The sequence below is a fragment of the Echinops telfairi genome, unplaced genomic scaffold, assembly GCF_000313985.2.
Source record: "Echinops telfairi isolate 266 unplaced genomic scaffold, ASM31398v2 ScPeMD7_2291;HRSCAF=2852, whole genome shotgun sequence".
NCBI lineage: Eukaryota > Metazoa > Chordata > Mammalia > Afrosoricida > Tenrecidae > Echinops > Echinops telfairi.
Genome location: NW_022106189.1, coordinates 36822146 through 36843733, shown reverse-complemented (window position 1 = coordinate 36843733; position 21588 = coordinate 36822146). Strand labels below are relative to the sequence as shown.

Sequence of the window (21588 nt, the reverse complement as noted above, 5' to 3'; positions counted from 1 at the left end):
GTTCATTGTTCATCCAGCCTGTCCTATCCAGACAGGCCTGCGGAGACAACATGCACAAAAACAAGACAGAGCAAAACCAAGCAACAATGTGTTTTTTCATTGAGATCTTTTTTATCCATTGTCCAGCTTTCACTTGCTTCTGAGGTGATTGAAAATCCACGTGGCAAAAAAAAATACATGTTGCCTGGGTCAAGTGCACCTTTAGCCCTCAAAGTAATATCTTTGCTCTTTGATACTTTATTTATTTTTTTTCCCTTTTCTTTATTTTTAATTTTATTGGGAGTTCTTACAACTCTGATCACAATCCATACATATATCCATTGTGTCAAACACATCTGTACATATGTTGTCATCATCTTTTTCAAAGCATTTCCTTTCTATTTGAGCCCTTGGTATCAGCTCCTCTACCCTTTGACACTTTAAAAGAGATCTTATGAAGCAGATTTGCACCATGCATGTATGTCTTTTAATTTCTTGACTGCTGCTTCCATGAGTGTTGATAGTGGATCCAGGTAAAATTAAATCCTGGACAATCTTAATCTTTTCTCTGTTTATCCTGACGTTGCTTATTGATCCTGTTGTAAGGATTTTTGTTTTCTTTGAATAATACTTATTGAAGGCTGCAGTCTTTGATCATCAGTACGTGCTTCAAGTCCTCTTCATTTTCAGGAAGCAAGAATCTTCCGCAATCCCGGTGCCACACTCTTCATGTAGTTCAGCATGTTGAATTCTTTTCCCAGAATGCAGGTACAATAAACTGGGTGAAAGGATATCCCCGTGACACACCTTCCTGATTTTAAACCACACAACATCCCCTGGTTCTGTTTGAATGACTGCCTCTTGGTCCACAGACAGGTTCGGCATGAGCACCTCGGTAGACAGACTCCAACAGAATTTACAGACTAAGGCAGGCAGACCTGAAAGAAGGAATAGACTACTGAGGAATTAGCTACTTTTTGATGATTTGTTTCCTGAACGCTTTCTTCCAATTTGTAGGTTATCTTTTTACATATTCATAATACACTCATGTGACACCTATCAGATTAAGGTAGAGAATATATTTTATTACCTTGGAAAGCTCTTTCAGTCTGGAAATCTTTTTTGCATGGGGAAAAAATGTCATTTTTCAATTTCCTTCCCTCAGTTTTCTCACTCTTTTCTTTCTGATGCTTCTGTTAATTTGGTAGTACACACAATTGCCTTTTGGTCTTTTTTTCTTTGTCTTGTATCCTGGGCATTTTCAACTTGACTTTCCAATCATTTTATCCAATTTTTAATTTCAACTGTTATTTTAATTTCTAAGAGCTTTCATGTTCTGGTTTTACATTCTGTCTTCTTTTTTAGTATTATCATTTTTACATGGCCTTCTATCTCTCTGAGCATATCTATGTTTTCCCTGCAGTCTTCCTGTTTGCTCTGAGTTCCTGATGTTCTTTTGTTGGCATTAGTGCCTGCTCTCTAGATTTCCTCTGATGACTGATGTCATTTCTCTGTTAACATTAGAGAGGGACTGGTGTCTGTTTACTGGGGCCCGTGAGGCTGTCACTGTCAGCGTGGGAACTAAACCTTTTTGTTGGGGGATACACCAAATGAATTCTCTAAGTTTTGTTGTTTTGGCTTGCTAACTTGTTTTTTTTTGCTTCCCCCATTGGGGGTCAAAATGTTTTTCTAATTTTTCTCTTGCTAAGAATCTGCCACTCTGTCTGAAGAATAAAAGAATAGAGGCCTAACCTGTGAGTGCTGAGTAAGTAAGGGGTACTTGAAGGTCTCTGATTTTACAACATTCTCCACTACTGGGTGTCTTCTCTGGATGAGTGTCTCAAAGCTAATGCTAACAGGGCCCCGCCTCTCCATGGCTCTTTCCAACAAGTCTCCTTGTTTTTGTGTGATCCTGGGTTTGTTTTTGGTCCTGTGTTTGGCCCTTGCATTCCCGAGCCGGCCCAGGTTTGGCAGTGGAGCCAGCCTGCTTCCCATTCAGTTGCATCTGAAGACACCAGGGCTCTAGCTTTTTCACTCAAGATCATTTTTCACCATGGGTCCATCTGCTTTTCATTTACTCTCAGTTTCTTTTTCTTGGAGGGTTTCTGCTCCCACCCTGCCCCCCACTTTTTTTTTAACTTTTATTTTTGTGGGACTTCAGGGGGGATTGAAGATAAACACATATGTTCAATCAGCCATGTTTATTCTGCAGTGCCCATTTTCTGCTTCCTGTGTATGCTTTTTAATCCACCCCCCATCCCCTGTGGATCCACATCCCCAATGTATAGCTCTTAACCCTTGACTGCTACTCTGACGAGTGGGCAGGCGCCAGTCTGCTTGCCTCAGGGTCAGGCAATTCCTTCACAGGAGGTCAGAGGGTGTAGACCTTCGTTCTGCACTGACTGTCTTAGAAGTCTTTGATGCACTGTGACTTGGTGACTTCTCTGTGCTTGCCTCTTCTCTCTGAACCCTCCTGCATTGGGGTTTCTGTCACCACCTGGAGTTTTACCATGCCGATGTAACTTTCCATCTCTCTGTGTTTTGACGGGACCATCAAACTTGCATGATTGAGCCGACCTGTGCGCATTGACATCCAGGAGCTGGGAGTGTTCTCTGACAACACATCAACCTCTGAGGGCCGGGATGTGGTTTTTAAATTAAAAACAAAAGGAAAATCGGTAACATCAAACACTCCAGTGCTCAACTACGGGCCTAGGGCTGTGGGGTTTCAAAGAGAATCATGATGTGGCCTGTCTTCCATTATTCCTTATCACGAGACCCTGAACACTAGAGAAGTGCTGAAGATGACATGCAAACCATGCCAGGGGAAGCAGAGATGAATCGTCAAGGGTTTGGAAAAGCCTGGGTGGGGCGTGATGGGTGCTAAATTGGAGGGAGAGGTTAGACTTTTCACGGATGGGTGTGGTAGGGACGACCCCCTTTGCAGTAGACTTCTGTGGGTGTAGGACCTTCATTTGCCTGACAGTCACCATGACTCCTCACTTGCCTGCCTTTCAGAGCAGTGAAGTAGGGGCTGGGGGTGGGGAGGCATAGCTCTGTCTGGGAGGTGGTTTGTGCTCAGAGTCCCCCTTACAAGCCGTCTGTGATTCACATGTGCTCTCCTGCCTTGATGCTAATGTGTGATGTGTTGTTGTCGTTCTCTTAGCCGCCGATTCCTGTACATCGTTAATCTGGACGCCCCTTTCGAAGGTCACCGAAAGATCTCTCGCCAGAGCAAATGGGACATTGGTGCTGTGCAGTGGAATCCTCATGACAGCTTTGCGCACTACTTTGCAGCTTCGGTGAGCTCATTGAAGGCATGCGGGGGAAAATGCCCCTCAAGGTGTGACCGGATGCTGGCTGGTCTGTGTCCTGTGCAGAGAAGAGAATGCAGCCTTCACCTCTCAGTTAGAAAAGAAGTCCAGCTGGTTCTGAAAGGAAGGCAGGGGCAAATTGCAGATTGGAAAAAAAAGAAAAAGAAAAGAAACTGTTTGCTGGTATCGTGGGTGTCAGACCTTATATTCCTGGAAGCTGAATCCAGGCAACTTGAGGGAGTAGGTAGATGCCCCCATTTTCTGCAGTCTTGAGAGGGGCATGGTGAGACCGGTTTCACCAGCAGCTGTGTGCGTAACCTGCGTGAAGTTAGGAGGCCCTGAAGGAGGTTCTTGCTGCCTCAAAGGAAGGCTAACCTCTCCTTTCTCCAGAAGGGTCCTGAAGATTCCATACATCCTCCCTCTCAGAGGAAGTGAGTCCTCCTTGATTGGGAGTTACCAGATTGGTTAATTCCCTGAATTGTTTTGGCAGAATATCTCCGTGTTGTGTGTGAATTTCTCTAGGGAAAAAGACACAGCATTTATGAGGTTTTCTAAGATATACATGACTCCTAAAAGATCTGGGCTAGGTCATATCCTTTGCCAGATTCTAGACCGCAGATGCTAGATCATTCTCCTCGCACAATTAGGGATCTAAATTCCTTGGCCCTTTTGCCCAGATGAGGAAGTGTGGTGTGTAAGGGATTCGAGCTTTCCTGGGGGCGTTTATTGTTGTTGGGTGCCAATGGCTCATCACCACCCTAACTACAGTAGAAGGGAAGCACCGCCTGGTCTGGGGCCAGCCTCACAATTGTTCTTTTGTTTGAGCCCATTGTTGCAACCCAGCGTGTCAATCCATTTGCTAAGGCTCTTTCTCTTTTTCGCTGCCCCTCTACCAAGCATGATGTCCTTCTCTAGGGGCTAGTCTCTCGTGACAACGTGTCCAAAGTACATGAAATGAAGTCTCTCCGTCTTTGCCTCTAAGGAGTATTCTGGCTGTACTTCTTCCAAGTTAGATTTCATTGTTCTTTTGGCAGTCCATGGTACTGTCACTATTCAAATGCATCGATTCTGACTTGGTCTTCCTGACTCAGTGTTCAACTTTCATGAGCATATGAGGCAATTGAAAATACCTTGGCTTGGGTGAGGTGAACCTTAGTCCTCAAAGTGACATCCTTGCTTTTCAACGTGTGTAAAGAGGTCTTGTGTAGCAGATGTACCCAGGGTAACGTGTCGTTTGGTCTCTTGATGGCTGCTTCCGTGAGCATTGGTTATGGATCCAAGCAAGACAAAATCCTTTGGAACTTCAACCTTCCACTTATCCTGATGTTACCTTCTGGTCCAGTTGTGAGGATTTTGTTTTTCTTTACATTGAATTGTAATCCATACCGTAACCCATACTACAACCCTTGATCTTCATCAGCAAGTGCTTCAAGTCCTCCTCGCTTTCAGCAAGCAAGTGCTTGTTTCTGCATATCTGCATAACTCAGGTCGTTAATAAAACTTACTCCAACCTTGATAGTGCATTCTTCTTTCTATAACCCAGCTTCTCTATTTGTTGAGCATACAAATGGAATTTGTATGGTGAGAGGCTACTACCCTAACACACACCTTTCCTGATTTTAAAGCATGCAGTATTCCCTTGTTCTGTTTGCACAACTGCTTTGTGATCCATGTATTGGTTCTGCATGAGCACAATGAAGTGTTCCGGGATTCCATTCGCACAGCTATCCCTAGTTTGTTATGATACACAAATGCCTTGGCATAGTGAAAACACAAGTAAACATCTTTCTGGTATTTTGTTCTTTCAGACAAGATCCACCTGCCATCAGCAATGAGATCCCTTGTGGTCCATGTCCTCTTCAGAATCTGCCCTGAACCTCTGACAGGTCCCTGTCAATGTGTTGCTATAACTGTCGTTGGATGAACGTCAGCAAAATTTTACTTGCATGTGATAGTAATGATATTTTTTTTATAGTTTCAGCATTCCGTTGGGTCACTTTTCTTTCGAACGGGTACAAATATGGATCTCTTCCAGTTAGTTGGCCAAATAGCTGGGTTCCAAATTTCTCAAGTAGAGGAATGAGTGCTTCCAGTGCTTTATCAACTTGTTGCAGCATTTTTATTATAGACGTGAGTAGGTCACCGGTCCACAGCAACAACACCTCTCAGAAGTGAAGTCTGTTTCAGGTCCTCAGCCTCTCAGTCATGTGGTTCTTTGGGTTCTGCCTCTGCGGTCAGGAAGCCAGCCTACTGCCTTGCCTCAGTCTCAATGATACCCCTCTGTACTGCCTCCTGGTCTCCTTGTGTCAGCCTGTGGTGCCTCTAGTCTGAGCCCCCACCATTTCAGACAGAGGTCTTGAACGTGCTGCATTTGGGGCTCTTATTATGGTTCTGGGATTTCTCTCAGCTCCTGCTTCAAAGATGGCTCATCCTTATAGCCAGGGGGATGATTAGTGTTGCACACTCCTTATTTGCATAGTCTGGCCCAATCATTTGGTAAGAGTTAAAGAGACAGGGATGGAAGAGTGTGACCACACTCGGGGTAGCATCTTGTATTGGGCTCCAGCCTCCTGATGAGAAGGACATCATGCTTGGTAAAGTAAAGAATCCATGAAGAAGCGGAAGACCCTCCGCGAGAGGAATTGACACAGCGGCTGCAACAATGGGCTCATGGCACAGACCCGGGCATTGTTTCATATATATATATATGAAATTGTTTCATATAGATAGATAGATAGATAGATAGATAGATAGATAGATATAGGCATCTGACAATGGCAACATGCTTATTTTAGCTTAGGCCTCTCCATATAATCTTCCCTCCATTCATCACTATAGTTCATCTTTTCATGCATTTCTTTTCTATTTTTAGGCCAGAACTACCTCCAATAAAAGAGATAGAGCCTAAAGGACTTTTTTTTTTTTTTAAGTTTTCCTCCCTCACGCATACTGAGTGTAGTTCAAGCCAAGTTTGCTTATACTTTTGTCTGATAGCTTTTCTTTTTTTCAAAGTTCCACCTGTAAGATGTGTGCTGTGCAAGATGACTCCTACCTGGCTACTGCTTTTCAATCTTCAGTGCATATTCTGAGCTGCATGTTATACTACTTTCCTTTGTTTGTCCCCCACCCCACCCCCCCTCCCAGAGTAACCAGCGGGTTGACCTGTATAAATGGAAAGATGGCAGTGGGGAAGTTGGCACAACCTTGCAAGGCCACACTCGGGTCATCAGGTAGGCACCAGCCCCCCCCCAATTCCTTGGCCTGTTGTCTCTCATTTGGCCTCCAGCTCAGAGAGAAGACTCCTGTCTTCACTGGTGGAGATGTGCTCAGTGACTGTGCACACCTTCACGGTGCCCTGGGGTGGGGCTGCACAATGAAGACGCTGTCCATCCATGGCTTTTCATGGCGCTGGCCCTTGGGTGACTGTTGGGTGCTTGGCATTCACTTGTGGTGACTTTCACCATGAAGACCAATCACTGTTTAGGAACCCCTATCTGTGTTCCTGTCAGCCCCAGCCCCAGAGGACACGTAGTAAAGGAGTCAAGGTGATTTTTGCTGCAGGAGGGAGAGGGAGTTGTGCCAACAGAGTGCCTCTGTTTGTAGTCACAGAGTGCTCAGGGACCGCAGAGAGCACCCTTGGCTCTTTCTGCAGCAGCTGTAGGTTGGCACAGAGAGCCTCCACTTCACAGTTATTACCCAAGTGCAGGCTCACCACCCACTGCTGGTCTTCCAGTTGACTTCTGGAACATTCCTTGATCCACTTTTTCCCTGAATCACCCTTTCTGTGTTGGGGAAACTCGTTCTAGTGAGTAGCAGTAGAGAATGCAGGGCTAGTGAAGCCAAGGTGGGCAGAGATGGAGAAAGGTAGACACCTGGCTTGTCTTTAGTCATGGCCTCTCTCGCTGTGAAGTTGAGTGTATGGAGGATCGGGGCGGGCTTGCCACCCAGGAGAGCTGTGTGGCCACAGGGCATAGGCCATAACCAAAAGACACTGGGTTTACCCAAGACGTGTGGTTAAGGCTGACTTAGAAAACCATAGGTCTGAGAGCACGTAGCATGTTTTGTCTTTGCTTTGTGTGTGTTCAACTGAAACACCATTTCAGTTTTAGGAGCAGGCAATTGTATAGCTAGAGACGCCGGGGACAGAACCAGGAAGGTTCCTTCAGGGACCAATTAAGTGTTGTTTGTTCCCACAGAGACCGTAGACATTCACAGTCTAAACGGTGCTGCGAGGCTTATTCATGGTAGCTGTCTGAAGCCACCAGAGACCAAATTTGCCAGTGCTTTGGAATCTGATCAGAATTTTTCTTCTTTTTAACTTTTCTTTGTTCTTCTCTTCATTTCTCATGATCCTAGTGATTTGGACTGGGCAGTGTTTGAGCCGGATCTCCTGGTCACCAGCTCCGTGGATACCTATATCTACATTTGGGATATCAAGTAAGGACAACTAAGAGCCACAGCCGACCACTCTGTGGTGACTCTTCAGGACTTTTTTTAGAGCACCTCCTCTTGGTTAAGGAACTTTCTCTTCGTTTCTACTAGAAGCAGACACTGAAACAAAGATTATTTAGGAGATGAATGAAATGCTGGAAAGGGTATGGAGAGGAGATAAAGGGTCCAGGAGGCTGAACACAGAAGTGTGTGGTCAGCGCGGTACCATTCAGAACAGCTAACTTGTAATCACACTGGGGAATGCTAGGTGCTCCTGTAAGCCTTCCCAGCAGTGTCCCACCCGAGGACTAAGCAAGTGATGTATCATGTACTTTCAGCTCTGGGTTTAAGGAGCCCCTGGGGGCATCAATCCCTGGCATTCAGGTCTGTCACAGGTTTGCAAAGCTGGTTTCAGCAGCTGGCAAAATCTTTTTGGCACAGAAAACCAGGTACTGCCCTTTGGCAGCTGGACTGGTGTTTGCTGCCGTGGGAAGTGAGGTGGGGTGGGGTTGGATGGGGCAGAGAGACACACCTGCTCTTGCAGGCAGTGTGAAGAGACACGTCTGCTCCGCCCTTCACTGACTCCTGTCAGGCTTCCAATCCCCAGATGGCACAGAGGCCAGTGGTCCCCAGTTACTCTTCGTGGAGGAAAGAAAAGGAGCACCTCACCAGGCAGTTCCCAGAGTGTCACAAGTGTTTATGATTACCTACTCCCTTCTGCCTGAGCACAGAGACGCTCCCCTTGCCCTGGTGAAGGGGGACACTCCCAAGGGTGTAATTGGTAGGGCCTGCCAGCCCCAACACCCTTTGCCTTCGTTGGGGTCCTGTGCTTCCCAAACAGTGGCCTTGTGACGCTTGATCTGGAGAGGGGGCTGCAGGCCGAGGACAAGCCAGGTCAGCAGGTGGAACAGAGCAGACACAGCACCGAGAGGAGCTCTGAGGAAGGAGCATGTGCCCCACTGACAGCCTCCTGAGTCCCCAGCCCGTGAGAGGAGAAGATCGAAAAGTTCAGGGGAGAACGGAAACAGACACCAGGCAGGAAGGACGTTCTTTTTCGCCACAGAACACTTAAGCTTACCTCGTGCCCCACTGTGGCAGCTGCCCTCGGTTTGGTTTGTCTCAACAGTAAGCTGAAGCCTCCGGTTCACCCTGTCAGGGCCACCCAGCCTGAGGGTGCCACACTGTTCTGTTGCTTGACCCTGTGTGTAGGAGTCACCTCTCCAACTGTGGTGAACTGTGGAGCCCTCATTGTCTCCAGGCGTCGTTTAAATCCACCTTCGCAGTGCTCACTCGTGGAAGGTTCTGGAGAGACACCCTTCCGTGACTGTCACCTTGTTGCCAGTAGGAGACAGGCCACCAGTGAGGGATTCCTGTGGCTCCTCCCCCTCTCCACCCTATGCTAATACGTCGTGTAACTGTTTCCTCGGATCGACTGGATGATTTGAAATTCTGAATCAGCATTAGCTGGAGTTGGCTGAGAAAGTTGTTCACTTACCTAGAGAGAAATAGGGGCCCTCACCACATCTCTTCCTCCTTGTTCCCACTGACAGAAAAGTGCAGGAAGGCCGGCAGAGGCTGAGGAGCAGGTGTTTGATGTCTCACCTTTCTGTTTCAGAGACACAAGGAAGCCGACTGTTGCCCTGTCTGCCGTAGGTGAGTGTGCCCTCGCCCTGCCTGACTCCACCTCGCCCTTTGCTCACACTGACTGTCCTCTTCCCACGTCCCCACATCCTGTCCCCGTGGGGCCAAGTCAGTTGCATTTACGAGGGGCAGGCTCCAGGCGGCTGTCGGAGTCTGGGGTCCTGACTGCACGTGCAGGGCAGGAACTCAGTGCAGAACCTTGAGGAAAGGAGTCCAGTTATTTGACGTACAAACTTCATTGTGCCACATTTCAAGCACATGTGAACATCATTCTCCAGCCTCCACAGTTGTCAGCGCACAGCCCATCTGAGTTCATTGGGACCTCCATCCAGCCTTAACTTGTGGGGGGATTTTGAAGCCAGTCCCAGATATCAGCAGTCTTTTCCAGAAATACTAAAGGGTGTCTTTTTGATGAAGTAAGGGGTTTTTTAGTTAGTTTTTTTGTGCACTGGGTGAAGGTTACTGAGCAGATCTATTTTCCATTCAGTAATCCCCATTTTGTTTCATCTCATGGATTGGAATCGCCCCTATGAATCCTCACTTATCCTGCTTCCCTCTGTGTGCCCTGTCTCCATCTCTCCTCCTTTCCCACCCCTTTTGAAGTTTGTCCTTGGGCAGATGCTGCCTTTTTAAATCTCAAATGGTCCATTATCCTAAGTTGTGGGTACATCTGAGTGTTGCTGTTCCCCTTATCCATCTGCCTGTTGTTTGCTTTTATGAGTTAAGAATTCTTAGAAATAAACAACCTCAGTGCCATTAAAATACCTAAAAGTATTAATGATAATTCATTAGTATGATCATATAGCTAAGCAGTTGTTCACATTTCCCCTAGAATCTCATAATTTTTTTAAAAACATTTTATTAGGGGCTCATACAACTATTATCGCAATCCATACACACCTCAATTGTGTAAAGCGCATTTGTACATCATTCTCAAAACATTTTCTCTTCACCTAAACCCCCGACACTAGGTCCTCATTTTTCCCCTCCCTCCCCGTTCCCCCCTCCCTCATGAGCCCTTGATAGTTTATAAATTGGTATTTTGTCATATCTTGCCCTGTCCGATGTCTCCCTTCACCCACTTTTCGGTTGTCTGTCCCCCAGGGAGGAGGTCACATATAGTTCCTTGTAATCGGTTCCCTCCTTCCTACCCACTCTCCCTCCACCCTCCCAGTATCGCCACTCACACCACTGGTCCTGTAGGGCTCATCCGCCCTGGATTCCCTGGATTCTCAGTTCCTATCTGTACTAGTGTACATCCTCTGGTCTAGTCAGACTTGCAAGGTCGAATTCGAGTCATGGTAGTGGGAGCGGGGAAGAAACATTTAGGAACTAGAGGAAAGTTGTATTTCTCATCGTTGTTACAAATCTCATAGTTTTTTATAAAGCGTTTGAATCAGCGTTCAAATGAGCCTTTAATTGCAATCGGCTGATCTGTTTCTCATCTTTATTTCAATCTGTAAGTGTCTCCGCCCACTCCTTTTTTGGTTGGTTGGTTGGTTTTTCTTACCTACAGTGCGTTTTGCTTGGTTCGTTTTTGTTAGCTACAGTGTGTTTAGGGAGGAAACCAGATTGTCTGTGATTGTCCCACAATCTCCATTGTGTTGACACTGCATCCCCACAGTGTCATTTAATATGGACCAGCCGTGTCTGAATTACCTTCTGATCTATCTGATTTCATTCCTTAGCTGGAGGTAACCTTTTGGATTTCTGAACTGGGGCTGGTAGGAACTATTCCCACCACGACCCGAGCACAGGGCTTGGGTATAGAACTGATCTACCTGACTTTGCCTGTCTCTTCAGTGCTGTTTCTTTGTACCTCCCTAGTACATGTGACTGCAGAAATGATGACATAGTTCTCCTTTACCCTCTCGACCTCCGGCTTCATTATTTAAAGATATTTAGCATCAGGAATGTATGTAGTAAGCAGCTGATGGTGTGTTCTGTGAGGTCAGGGCCGAAGGTGTATCTTGTTCAGGCCGGTGGGCCAATGTCAACAGCCAGGATTGGCAGAGATGAGATGCTCAATATGGGGGTCCAGCACCTGTGTGTCTGTGCTGTGTGCTCAAGGGTTCTTTTGATCCAGTCCCCACTTTCAGGTGCTTGTGATCTGAGACATGTGACTGCAGGCCTGCTGGCAGGACAGCTAGCAGAACAAACATGCCTAGGCCCTGTGTACTGCCTAAGTCACGTTCCCCTGACTTTGCTACTCAGGTAGGTTTCAAAGTTAGAGCGGTTTTAGAAGCACCCTAAAAAGAAAGACACTTCTTTGTTCTCCCCCACATGTGCTGATTGCTTTCTTAGTCTTTCCTTGGTCCTCCTAACAGTAGATGCAAGAGACCCGTCCAGGGAGTGTCCTGAGTAGTGGCCAAGCTACCCTGGAGGAAACAAGGCAAAAACAAAGGCTTGTAATGTTATTACAATAATATAATCACAGCAGTTCAGGAATAATAAAGAGCTGCTCGAGCTAACACGTACTGGCAGATGCAGCATGAACACTGCTGCTCCCCAGAACCTGTGATCCCACCTACCACTGAGCTGCTTGTGCTTGCCTTATGGGGTCAGGAGTCAGAGCACCATGCCCCCTCGAGTAGCCTTCCTTCTGTCTGAGAACACACGGTCTGGGGGCTCCCCGTGCTCCTGTGTCATGGATACCAGTAAAGTACCACGATTTAGGAGGTTCCCAGAATGTTTTAAGAACCTTCATGTTTCTCAGCACTAAAGAAATTATTTTCTTTGAAGCTCTCCAAATAAAGCTGTGAAGAGGAGATCATCAAGCAAGCTCTTCTTACATAGTCTCTCCTCTAGCTAATGCTTGGTTTTGCCAAGGAACCAAATCTCCTAAGTAATGTACTGGATACCCCAAGTCAAACACAAGTCCTGGGTCCTCGTGGTCTACTTCCAGTTAGTTGCTAGGTCCTTGAGGTATCGAACACACAGGCTCTCGGAACGTGGACTGGGTGGCTCTCAGAACGTGGACTGGGTGGCTCTCTAAAGGACCTGCTGTTGTTTTACGCTCTAATAAACATCAAAAGAGAGAAGTGTCAAATCAGTCACCAGTGGTGTGACAAGGACAAGATAGGAAGGTGAGCTCTCTGTTTTCTGGCTTAACTTAGTTAACATGATCTTTTTTCTTTTAAAGAAGAACCCTATGTCCCTGGTTTCTACGTGTCTTGGCCCTTTTTAGCACCTTTGATTGTGCCTCTCTCTGAAGTGGCTCTTACGTAGTCATTGTAGCCTCCTTGCATTGGCTGATAGGAAAAGGCCTTAGTTCACATAGTTCCCAGAGTGTCCCTGAACTGATGATGGGACAGGAGAGCCCAGGAGGGGTATATAACCCTCTCCCAGGGAAGATTTTAGGTGAGCGTCAGCTAGCGTTTGAGGTTTTTGAAGACCGCCTCTCCCCACCAAAAAGAAAAATACAGGCATTAGAGCTGCTGCTCTTCTGATTAGAGACACACGGTTGATGTCGGTGGAGATGGTGAAGGGTCAGGTGGTGTGATGAACCAATGAGGCCTGCACAGTGCCGTGCTGAGCCTCCTGTCCCCACTGATCCTCCTGGGAGGTAACCTGTGCACTTGTTCCCCAAGTTAGATAGTTTCCTCATTTAAGGGCTCCTGGTCACGTGTTAATTCATTGATCTTGTGGCTTCACTGCACCTTTAATGGTGGAATTGATTCAGTCTTAGATTCTTGAGCTCCAGTGGAGCTCAATACCCACTTGCCCGGGATGTGGGCCGTTCTTTGGCTCCAGAGGCTCTGAGGGTATATAGCTTTCCTGCCCCGTGGTTTTTCTTTGCAGCGGGTGCCTCGCAGGTCAAATGGAACAAAAGGAATGCCAACTGTCTTGCCACCAGTCATGATGGGGATGTGCGCATATGGGACAAGCGGGTGAGTTATCCCTCGCCCCCTCACCCCTGGTTGGTCTTTAGCCCCTGTGAGAGAGCACAAAGGCTGTCCTGTGTAACAGGGCTGCGGTACCTTGGACAGCATGGTGAATTGCCACTTCAAGTTCTTAACACCAGAGGAGATCTGCTTCCCAGTTAATGTGTTGACCTGAGGTAGGGAAAGAAGGTAGGAAGTGAACATGGCCAACTCTGAGAGTCTGTGCCCTGTTGTCTCTTAATTGTTACTTCAGGCAAGCCACTATACCCTCTCGATACCCCTGCTTCCCGTCTTTAAAATAAAGATAATAATAGCAGTTATATCAATGAGGTCAAGTCTTGGGGACCAGACACTATTCTAGGGTGGTCAGAAGACTTGCGATCCCTGCCCCAGATTACAAAGTGAAGGCTAGGCCCAGGTCAAGTGCCCTCCTGATATCAATCTCTGGGGCGAGTGTCATGGCACTCAGCTCCTCCTTTAGGTTTCGGAGTACATCTGCCCAGGTAACTGAGGTATGAGAAATGCTGGGTCCTCAGCAGTGGCAGTGGTAGGCAGTCTTTTGGAAGTCTTGAGTGTTGCCACGGTGGGAGTAGGTAGGGATGCAGGGGACAAGGCTGCCCCTATGACGTACTGCCAGCCAGTTAGGTGATAGCATGCAGAGCAGTCCACTTCTCTAGGCGTGATGCTGCCTCCTGCTTTCAAACGTGAGGCAAGAGACTCTCAGCCTCATCCTGCAACTTGTCTCAGAAATGCCTCTCCCAGGCACTGAACAGGCAGACTCAGCATTGCTACCTCCCTTCTGGCAGACAAGAGGGGGTGGGGGTGGCACATGCTCCTTCTGCTGGAGTGGACGTCCAGACCTCCAGGTGCTGGCTGGATGCCTCTTCTTTGGTGAGAAGGTGATTTTGTAAATAAAATTCCACACAGGTGCATCTTCTGCCTCTCTTAGTTGAGTTTGAGGATAACTGTTTTCCCCCCTTTTATTTTTAAATCACCACCAGCATAGCACTTGAATATAATAATTTCAACAAAACATTTGCTTATATATTTACACCCAATTTGTGTACCTGGCTATATGAGGGGAATGCCACAAGGATTCCAGTTCATACTTGCCTGGGTTTATTCCAGATAAAATGTTCTTCAACAGGTCTCTGTCATCAGTGGATGGCTGCAAATACGTTCTTAGTAATGCATATGCCTCAGTCCCACAAGGGCGCCTTCAAACAACAACAACAAGGGGATCTGCTGGATCTGTTTATATTAGAGGCATAGAAGTCCTTTCAGAAGGTCAGGACAGTTGTTTGATGGGGTTCCCAAGGGTAATCTGGATGAATTTTCTCAAAACCACAGAATAATCCCAGTGCTTATTAGGAAGAAGGTTTAAGAAAATGGAAACCAGCATTGGAGAGCAAAGTGCCAGAAAGTTGCAATGAGGAATTTTTTCCCCACCATGACAGTGCACCTGCTTGTTCTCTGAGAGCTGTCCTATAAGAATCTCACTGGGAACCCCCAACTCATCCACCCTGCAGCCCTGATCTGGCTCCTTCAGACTTGATTTTGTCCCCTGCGCCCCCCCACCCCCTTCCTCAAACTCAGCTATTTTAAAGGAACATAATTTGAGTTCCTCAAAGACGCCCAAACTACCATTTTAGGTGGTACAAATTAAAGCGTGCAGAATTCTCCGAGGAAAGATGAGAGCGAGAGAACTGTCTTCAGAAGTGTGTCCTCCGCAATGGGAGATCTATAGCCGGCAATAACTGGTTTCCCATCTTGATACTTTTAATAAGGCTTTCTGTAATTTTAGAGCAGTCCTTTTTGACTTTGTGTGTGTGTGTGTGTGTGTTCTTTAACATGGCAGCACATACGTGGATTCAAATGGAAAGTGGTATAATAAAATCAGGCCCCACTGATTTTACCCAGTGCTCAAGTACCCTGGTTCACTCGCATTCTGCCATATCAAGCCTAGGCGTTCATCACAATCTGGTCAATTGGACAGGTGTTGAAATCTCTGATTCTTTGCTTTGTTGTGATGCTTCTACAGTAAAAGCTTGACTAAAACCAACCAGACAGAGTTTGTAAAGTGTATGGGGCAGTATCTGGCCCTGTGTCTGTGTCCCCGCTCAGCCCCAGCAAATCACCAGATGATGGCACCCCATGAGTTCTTTCTGGATGATGACACTCAGTGCTGCTGTGTTGCAGAAACCCAGTACAGCTGTGGAGTATCTGGCAGCCCACCTCTCCAAAATCCACGGCCTGGACTGGCACCCAGACAGCGAGCACATTCTTGCTACCTCCAGCCAGGACAACTCCGTCAAGGTGAGTGGCACCTCTCAGGGACAGGTGAAGGGAGCTGTGTTTGGGAGAAAAGCTCCGGTATGCTAGCACAGCATCTGGGTTGTAGGGGCATTTTAGGGAGCTGGACAAGTCAGCCGGATGTGTAGACCTGCCGGGGTGACAAAGCCTGTATCTAATGTGGCTTCTCGACTTTGTGCAGAATTCCTTCAGTCTTCTGAGGAAGGAAGCAAGAGACAACAGCATTTAGAAAGGAAAGGACGTTTTCTTGTCAGCAAGTTGGATTTCAGAATGGCTCATTCATATAAAAAACAACAGATGTTTATAGGAAAACCCCCACAACATTGTTAAGGTTACTGAGTTTGCACTTAGTCTGTGTGGTAGAAAAGCACCAATTATATCATGTAATTATCTACACAAGCTCTGCCATATCTTCAGATGGGAGCATTGCAAAAGTCAGAGAGAGAGTTGTTTGCATAGGCTTCTCTAACAGGAAATGCCCCAGGTTTTATGTGTTTTGGCAAGTCTGCTATTTTTGGATTATCTCAGAGTGCAGTTTGTCTTCTGGCTTGTTTTCATCTGACTGTGGGATGTCATGTGCGCCCTTGTTCAGATGATGGCAGGGCCCAGGCTGTCTATAGGCTGTCCTCGCGGTCAGTGTTTGGCCCAAAGGAAAGGGTTTGACCATAGAAGCTTGTTTTAACAATTCTGGGATTTAGCGTCATTAATTTAATACTTTGTTTTATTTACATAGTCAAGGAAGATCTCTTCCTTGTATGGTTAGCAAAGTTAGCCAGAAGATGCTTAGGCTTAAAGTTAACGTCTGTCTAGAGGTTTATAAATTCCCTGAGAGTGTCATTTATTTTTATGTGCTAGAAATGGTTTTCTGTGTTTCTTGTTTGTATTGGATTAGGGTTCTTGTCCTCTTTCTCCCAAACTCCTCCTGTCTTCCAAGTTCAGGGACTGCAAACTATCTAGTCTGTCTCTGCCTCTCTCTTTGAGACCCCAGGTTTGTTTATATCCAGTGACATCTTTACTGCCTCCACGGCTGAGATTCTAGGTAATGAAGAGGTAGCTGGCCACACTACAGGAGGACCTGTTGGGTCTGGTTTCCACATGTGGAGCACCGATCCTTACTAGTCCAGTTAGCGCACTAATCACATGAGTGTTTTGGCAGGGTCATGACTACTATGCATTTGATTATTTTACTGTAGGTTGAGAGGAAGAAAAACAATTTGTATTGAACTTAAGTAAATAACAAGATCATAAAAAAAGCAAAGCAACTTGCTGAAGGCACTTTGTATGCTATTCAACTGTTGTTATTAGTAGTTTGTAGACAAAGATAATCAATGTAGCCTGTTTCTCTGTAAATGTTATTCTTGTTTACCTTAGCTTTTCTCTTGTGTTAAGAGTTGGTATCTCTTTTACTGAGTTCTAAAGGTAAACTGGAGCAAGATACCATTGAATGAGTGTTTGACTTACAAACACTATTTTATAAATTGTTAAACTATGAAAACCCTAGGGCTAGAGATGTAGCAAGAAGAAAGAAAACGATTTTCTTACTTGATCTTGAGAATTAGAATACGATCTACAATTAAATTAATTTATATCCTTTTAGGCAATGAATGTAATATTTTTTCCTGATCTTGGGTTAAGCAGTGTGTTTCAGAAAATGCCCTTTTAGACTAACAGAGTCCTGGGAATTTGGACACATTCAGACAGGTGTCTCTCTGCCCCGAGACAAGTTTAGCTGTGTGGAGAAGCCTACCCCATGAGTTTATCCCTGTGGGCTCAGCAGTCAGTAGAACCTGATTCCATGTTAACTGAGGTTCTTCTGACTTTTCTGCAGAAGAATTCTTTCTGATCTGTAGCTTTTGGCAGGGATCTTTCAGGCAAGGGTAAGAGGAGAGCAGAAATCACAGAAAGATAGGAATATAAATAAAGACTGTTTAATTCACTATAATAGCCACTTGTATGAGATTGGAAGCTGGAGAAGTCCTCTTTGGATGTCATGTAGAATCCTTTCACAAGACTCCATCTGAGAATGCCTTGAGAGTTAGTGTCATTAGTTTTGTTGGAGTTGGCCCTGATTTGTGGTGACCCCACGTGTGTAGAGTAGAATTGCCTCACAGGATTTTCACAGCTGTGACTGTCTCAAGCAGATCCCCAGGCCTGTTTGCCCAAGTACCTCTGGGTGGGTTCAAGCTGGCAACCTTTTGATTAGTGGTGGAGTCCTGAACCATTGCACTAACCAGAAACTCTTACCTTACAAGAATAAGACCATATCACGATAGTGAATGATGGGGGGAGTGCGGAGTGGAGATCCAAAGCCCATTAGTAGGCCACTGGAGATCCCCTTGCAGAGGGGTCTCGGGGAGGAGATGAGCCAGTCAGGGTACGATGTAACAACGATGAGAAATACAACTTTCCTCTAGTTTAAATGTTTCCTCCCCGCTCCCACTACCATGACTCGAATTCGACCTTGCAAGTCTGGCTAGACCAGAGGATGTACACTGGTACAGATAGGAACTGAAAATACAGGGAATCCAGGGCGGATGAGCCCTATAGGACCAGTGGTGTGAGTGGCGATACTGGGAGGGTAGAGGGAGAGTGGGTAGGAAAGAGGGAACCGATTACAAGGAACTATATGTGACCTCCTCCCTGGGGGACAGACAACCGAAAAGTGGGTGAAGGGAGACGTCGGACAGGGCAAGATATGACAAAATACCAATTTATAAACTATCAAGGGCTCATGAGGGAGGGGGGAACGGGGAGGGAGGGGAAAAATGAGGACCTAGTGTCGGGGGTTTAAGTGGAGAGAAAATATTTTGAGAATGATGTACAAATGCGCTTTACACAATTGATGTGTGTATGGATTGCGATAACAGTTGTATGAACCCCTAATAAAATGTTAAAAAAAAAAAAACTGAAGGGAAAAAAAAAAAAAGAATAAGGCCATATCAAAAACATTGAGAACCTTATCAGTTCTCCAGAGCCCCCCACTGTTTCCTGTAAATTGTATGCTACACTTGCGATAAGCCTATTTAAACTTAGAAACAAAGTCTTTTTTTTTTTTTTTTAAAAAGATTAACTTGTTAACAGTTATTGTTTCATCATTGTTCGTGAACATGAGTATGAGTCTATCCAACCAGAAAAGTAAACAATGGCTGAAGAGCTTTCATATTAGTAACATTTTCCATGTATATAATTAGCCTAGGGAGGCTGAACATCTATTTGCTAGTTTTTCACATACCGTGAGCTTAGTCACAAAGCAGCACTCACAAAGTGCTGAGCTAATTAAAAACAGGAGCATGCCAAACATACCTAATTATTTCTAGTATTCCTCCTTTTATGAATTGAGGCAGCAAATTAAAGTTGGCCCTCTAGCCATCTGGAAAACCCAAAAGTCGTTTAGGTAGGAAAAACATATTACTAATTTATTAGTTTGATTATGAGGCCTGAATTTTACACCCCCCCCCCTCCAAAAAAACGTTGCTAGGATAAACAAGATATAAGCATAAGTGATAGAGGCCTAAGTTAAGAAATGACTAGAAATTTTATATTGACTGAAAAGAAACACAGACGTAAGAAAAAGTACTTACTTGGAATGATGATAGCCTTTAAGGGCTTTAGTTTAGATGATTCAAAATATCAATTATACTAATTTATGAAAAATACCAGTCAACAACATAGTTTAGTAGTATATGGAAACTTTTACTCCCCAAGTGTAGAATAACTATATCATTTTATTGTCTAGGACAGATTGTGAGCTCAGAAATCAATTCTCTTTGAAGGGAATTTCTTCTTTTGTTTTTGTATCATGTCCATGTAACTTTTTCACAAGCCTTCTTCCACCTTACAAGAACATCCATCAACATTCAGCCCCTATTGTCAACACTGAATGTTTCTCATCTTTCCTTTCACACTTGTCATGTGTAGGCATTATAACCAGGGCAAATGCAACTCACTTCTCAGATCTTTTACAACTTACTGAAAACTTTCAATTTTATCTTTTATTACCTTCTTTATTTTCTACCACAACCAGGCAAGTTTATTTTAAGACAAAATTAAAAAATTTTGGACAAGCAAGAAACATGTTCAGACCTAAAGGAGAAGAAGAACCAATGGTCTCGAGTTCCACCAGTCTGTCAGACCAGTTAGTCGGGACTTTATGATTTTTGAGGTTTTCCCCACATTTTTCTCCTGCTCCATGAAGGTCCTTCTAATACGATCCCTTTCAGAGCAATTGGTAGAGGCAGTCAGGCACCATCTAGTTCTCCTGGTCTCAGGATTGTGGAGACTGATGTTCACATGATCCTTTGGCCCATTGAAATAATTGTTCCCACGTGTCTTCAATTTTTATCATTCATCCTTCTTCCAGGTAAGGACAAACCAACAGTTGCACCTTAAATGGCTGCTCATTAACTTTTAAGTCCCTAGTTGCAAGATCCAGAGCATTGCCTTTGTGGACTATGGGTATGCTATTAACATGGCAAGTTTTTTTGTTACTTATGTTTTTGCCATAATAAAATTTTTAAAATAAAAGCATGTACACCCATTGTTGAGAATTATATGGTTCCGCCTCAAACAACTGGGAACAGAAATTCCGTAGGAGCCAGCAATCCCTCTGCTGGGTATACGTGGAACCCTCCAAAAGAACTGGAATGTAGTTTTCAAAGCTATGTATTTAAATTTTTTTACAAAACAACCTCATCGCCTTCAGATTGCTCTCCATTACACTTAGTACATTTGTCAAATCTGCGATTCCATTCTTAGAAACCTTTTCAAACATCGTTTGGATGAATGATAGCACCTCCCTTGTTTTTTTTCTCACTTCCTCTATGTCATCAAATCATTGTCCTTTCACAGTCCCTCTGCATTTGTGGAAACAAAAAGAAGTTGCAGGGAGCAAAGTCGGGTAAGTAAGGTGTGTGGGGCAAGAGAGGCATGCTGAATCTTGCCATAAAGTGGCACACTGAGTTGGCTTTGTGAGCAGGTGTATTGTTATGGTGGCAAAACCAGTCCCCTGTCTGCCACAATCAGGCCATTTTTTGTTGCACACTGCTACATAATCTTTTCAGAACCTCTAAATAGAAAGCTTGATTAACAGTCTGACCTGGTGGAACAAACTCTAAATGCATGAGTCAACATTTTTGACTGCTTGGAAAGTTGACACACATGCAGAATGAGGTTTGCCATCAATTGACATTTCACCTTTGTTGAAAGGAGAAAACCACTCGTACACTTGAGCCTTTCCCATAGTGCTGTCCTTGTAAGCTGTGTTTTTAACATCACAACAGTTTCTATGGCATTTTTCCCAAGCAGGAAACAAAATTTCACAGTTGCACACTGTTCTCTTAAATCAACCATCACAAAATAGGAGGTTCGAGTGAAACAACTTCTATGAAAAAATTCACTGTGACCAGCGAGAACCTTCCCAGGCGAGACCACTGGATGCACTAACCCAGGGTGCGTTGCTGGATGCTCGCCTAGCAGGAAAAATGCATACTATGAAAGCTCCACCCAGCAGAGCTTTTTTCCATTTTTCTCAGGGGTACCCCCTCGTATACTCAAAAGAAGTCAGAGGCATAACAGGACACGTGCACTCCCGTGTGCATCACAGCACTGTTCGTAGTAGCAAGAAGTTGGAAACAGCCCAAATGCCCATTGGTAGAAGAATAGATAAAGAAACATGGGTCCATACCCAATAGAATACTATAGCAACACTAGAAAGCAATAGTAAAACCGCAAAGCATCTCGCGATGTGGATGGACCTGGAGAACACTGGGCCGAGTGAAGGGAACAAGTCACAGGGAGCAAATGTTGGATGAGGCCATTACAGTAAGGAGAAAAACCAAGTAAAACTTTGATACCGAAGGAGCAGACTTTGGAGGCTCTCAACGGAGGGAGGGCAAGGACATGAAGATGAAGCAAAATGGGCAAGAAGGTTGCTGGGCTGCCATGAGTGGCAGGGAGGCTAGAGATCCTTTCGAGGCAGAAGAGGTGTCAGGGGAGGTGTCTGAATGGAATATGGGACAGGAGGTTAA

At 45.2% G+C, this 21588-nt stretch overlaps 1 protein-coding gene across 2 annotated transcripts in view; it reads left to right on the top strand.

Annotated features, from left to right (window-relative positions):
* Nucleotides 1-21588, top strand: part of WDR59 (WD repeat domain 59) — an 85415-nt gene that overhangs the window by 16711 nt on the left and 47116 nt on the right. For both annotated transcript variants that reach the window (XM_004704792.4, XM_045293734.1), the window contains 6 exons: nucleotides 3146-3281; nucleotides 6438-6523; nucleotides 7650-7730; nucleotides 9340-9377; nucleotides 13167-13255; nucleotides 15449-15565. In XM_004704792.4, the coding sequence (XP_004704849.2) occupies nucleotides 3146-3281; nucleotides 6438-6523; nucleotides 7650-7730; nucleotides 9340-9377; nucleotides 13167-13255; nucleotides 15449-15565 (547 nt within the window). The remainder of the gene's footprint in view (nucleotides 1-3145; nucleotides 3282-6437; nucleotides 6524-7649; nucleotides 7731-9339; nucleotides 9378-13166; nucleotides 13256-15448; nucleotides 15566-21588) is intronic.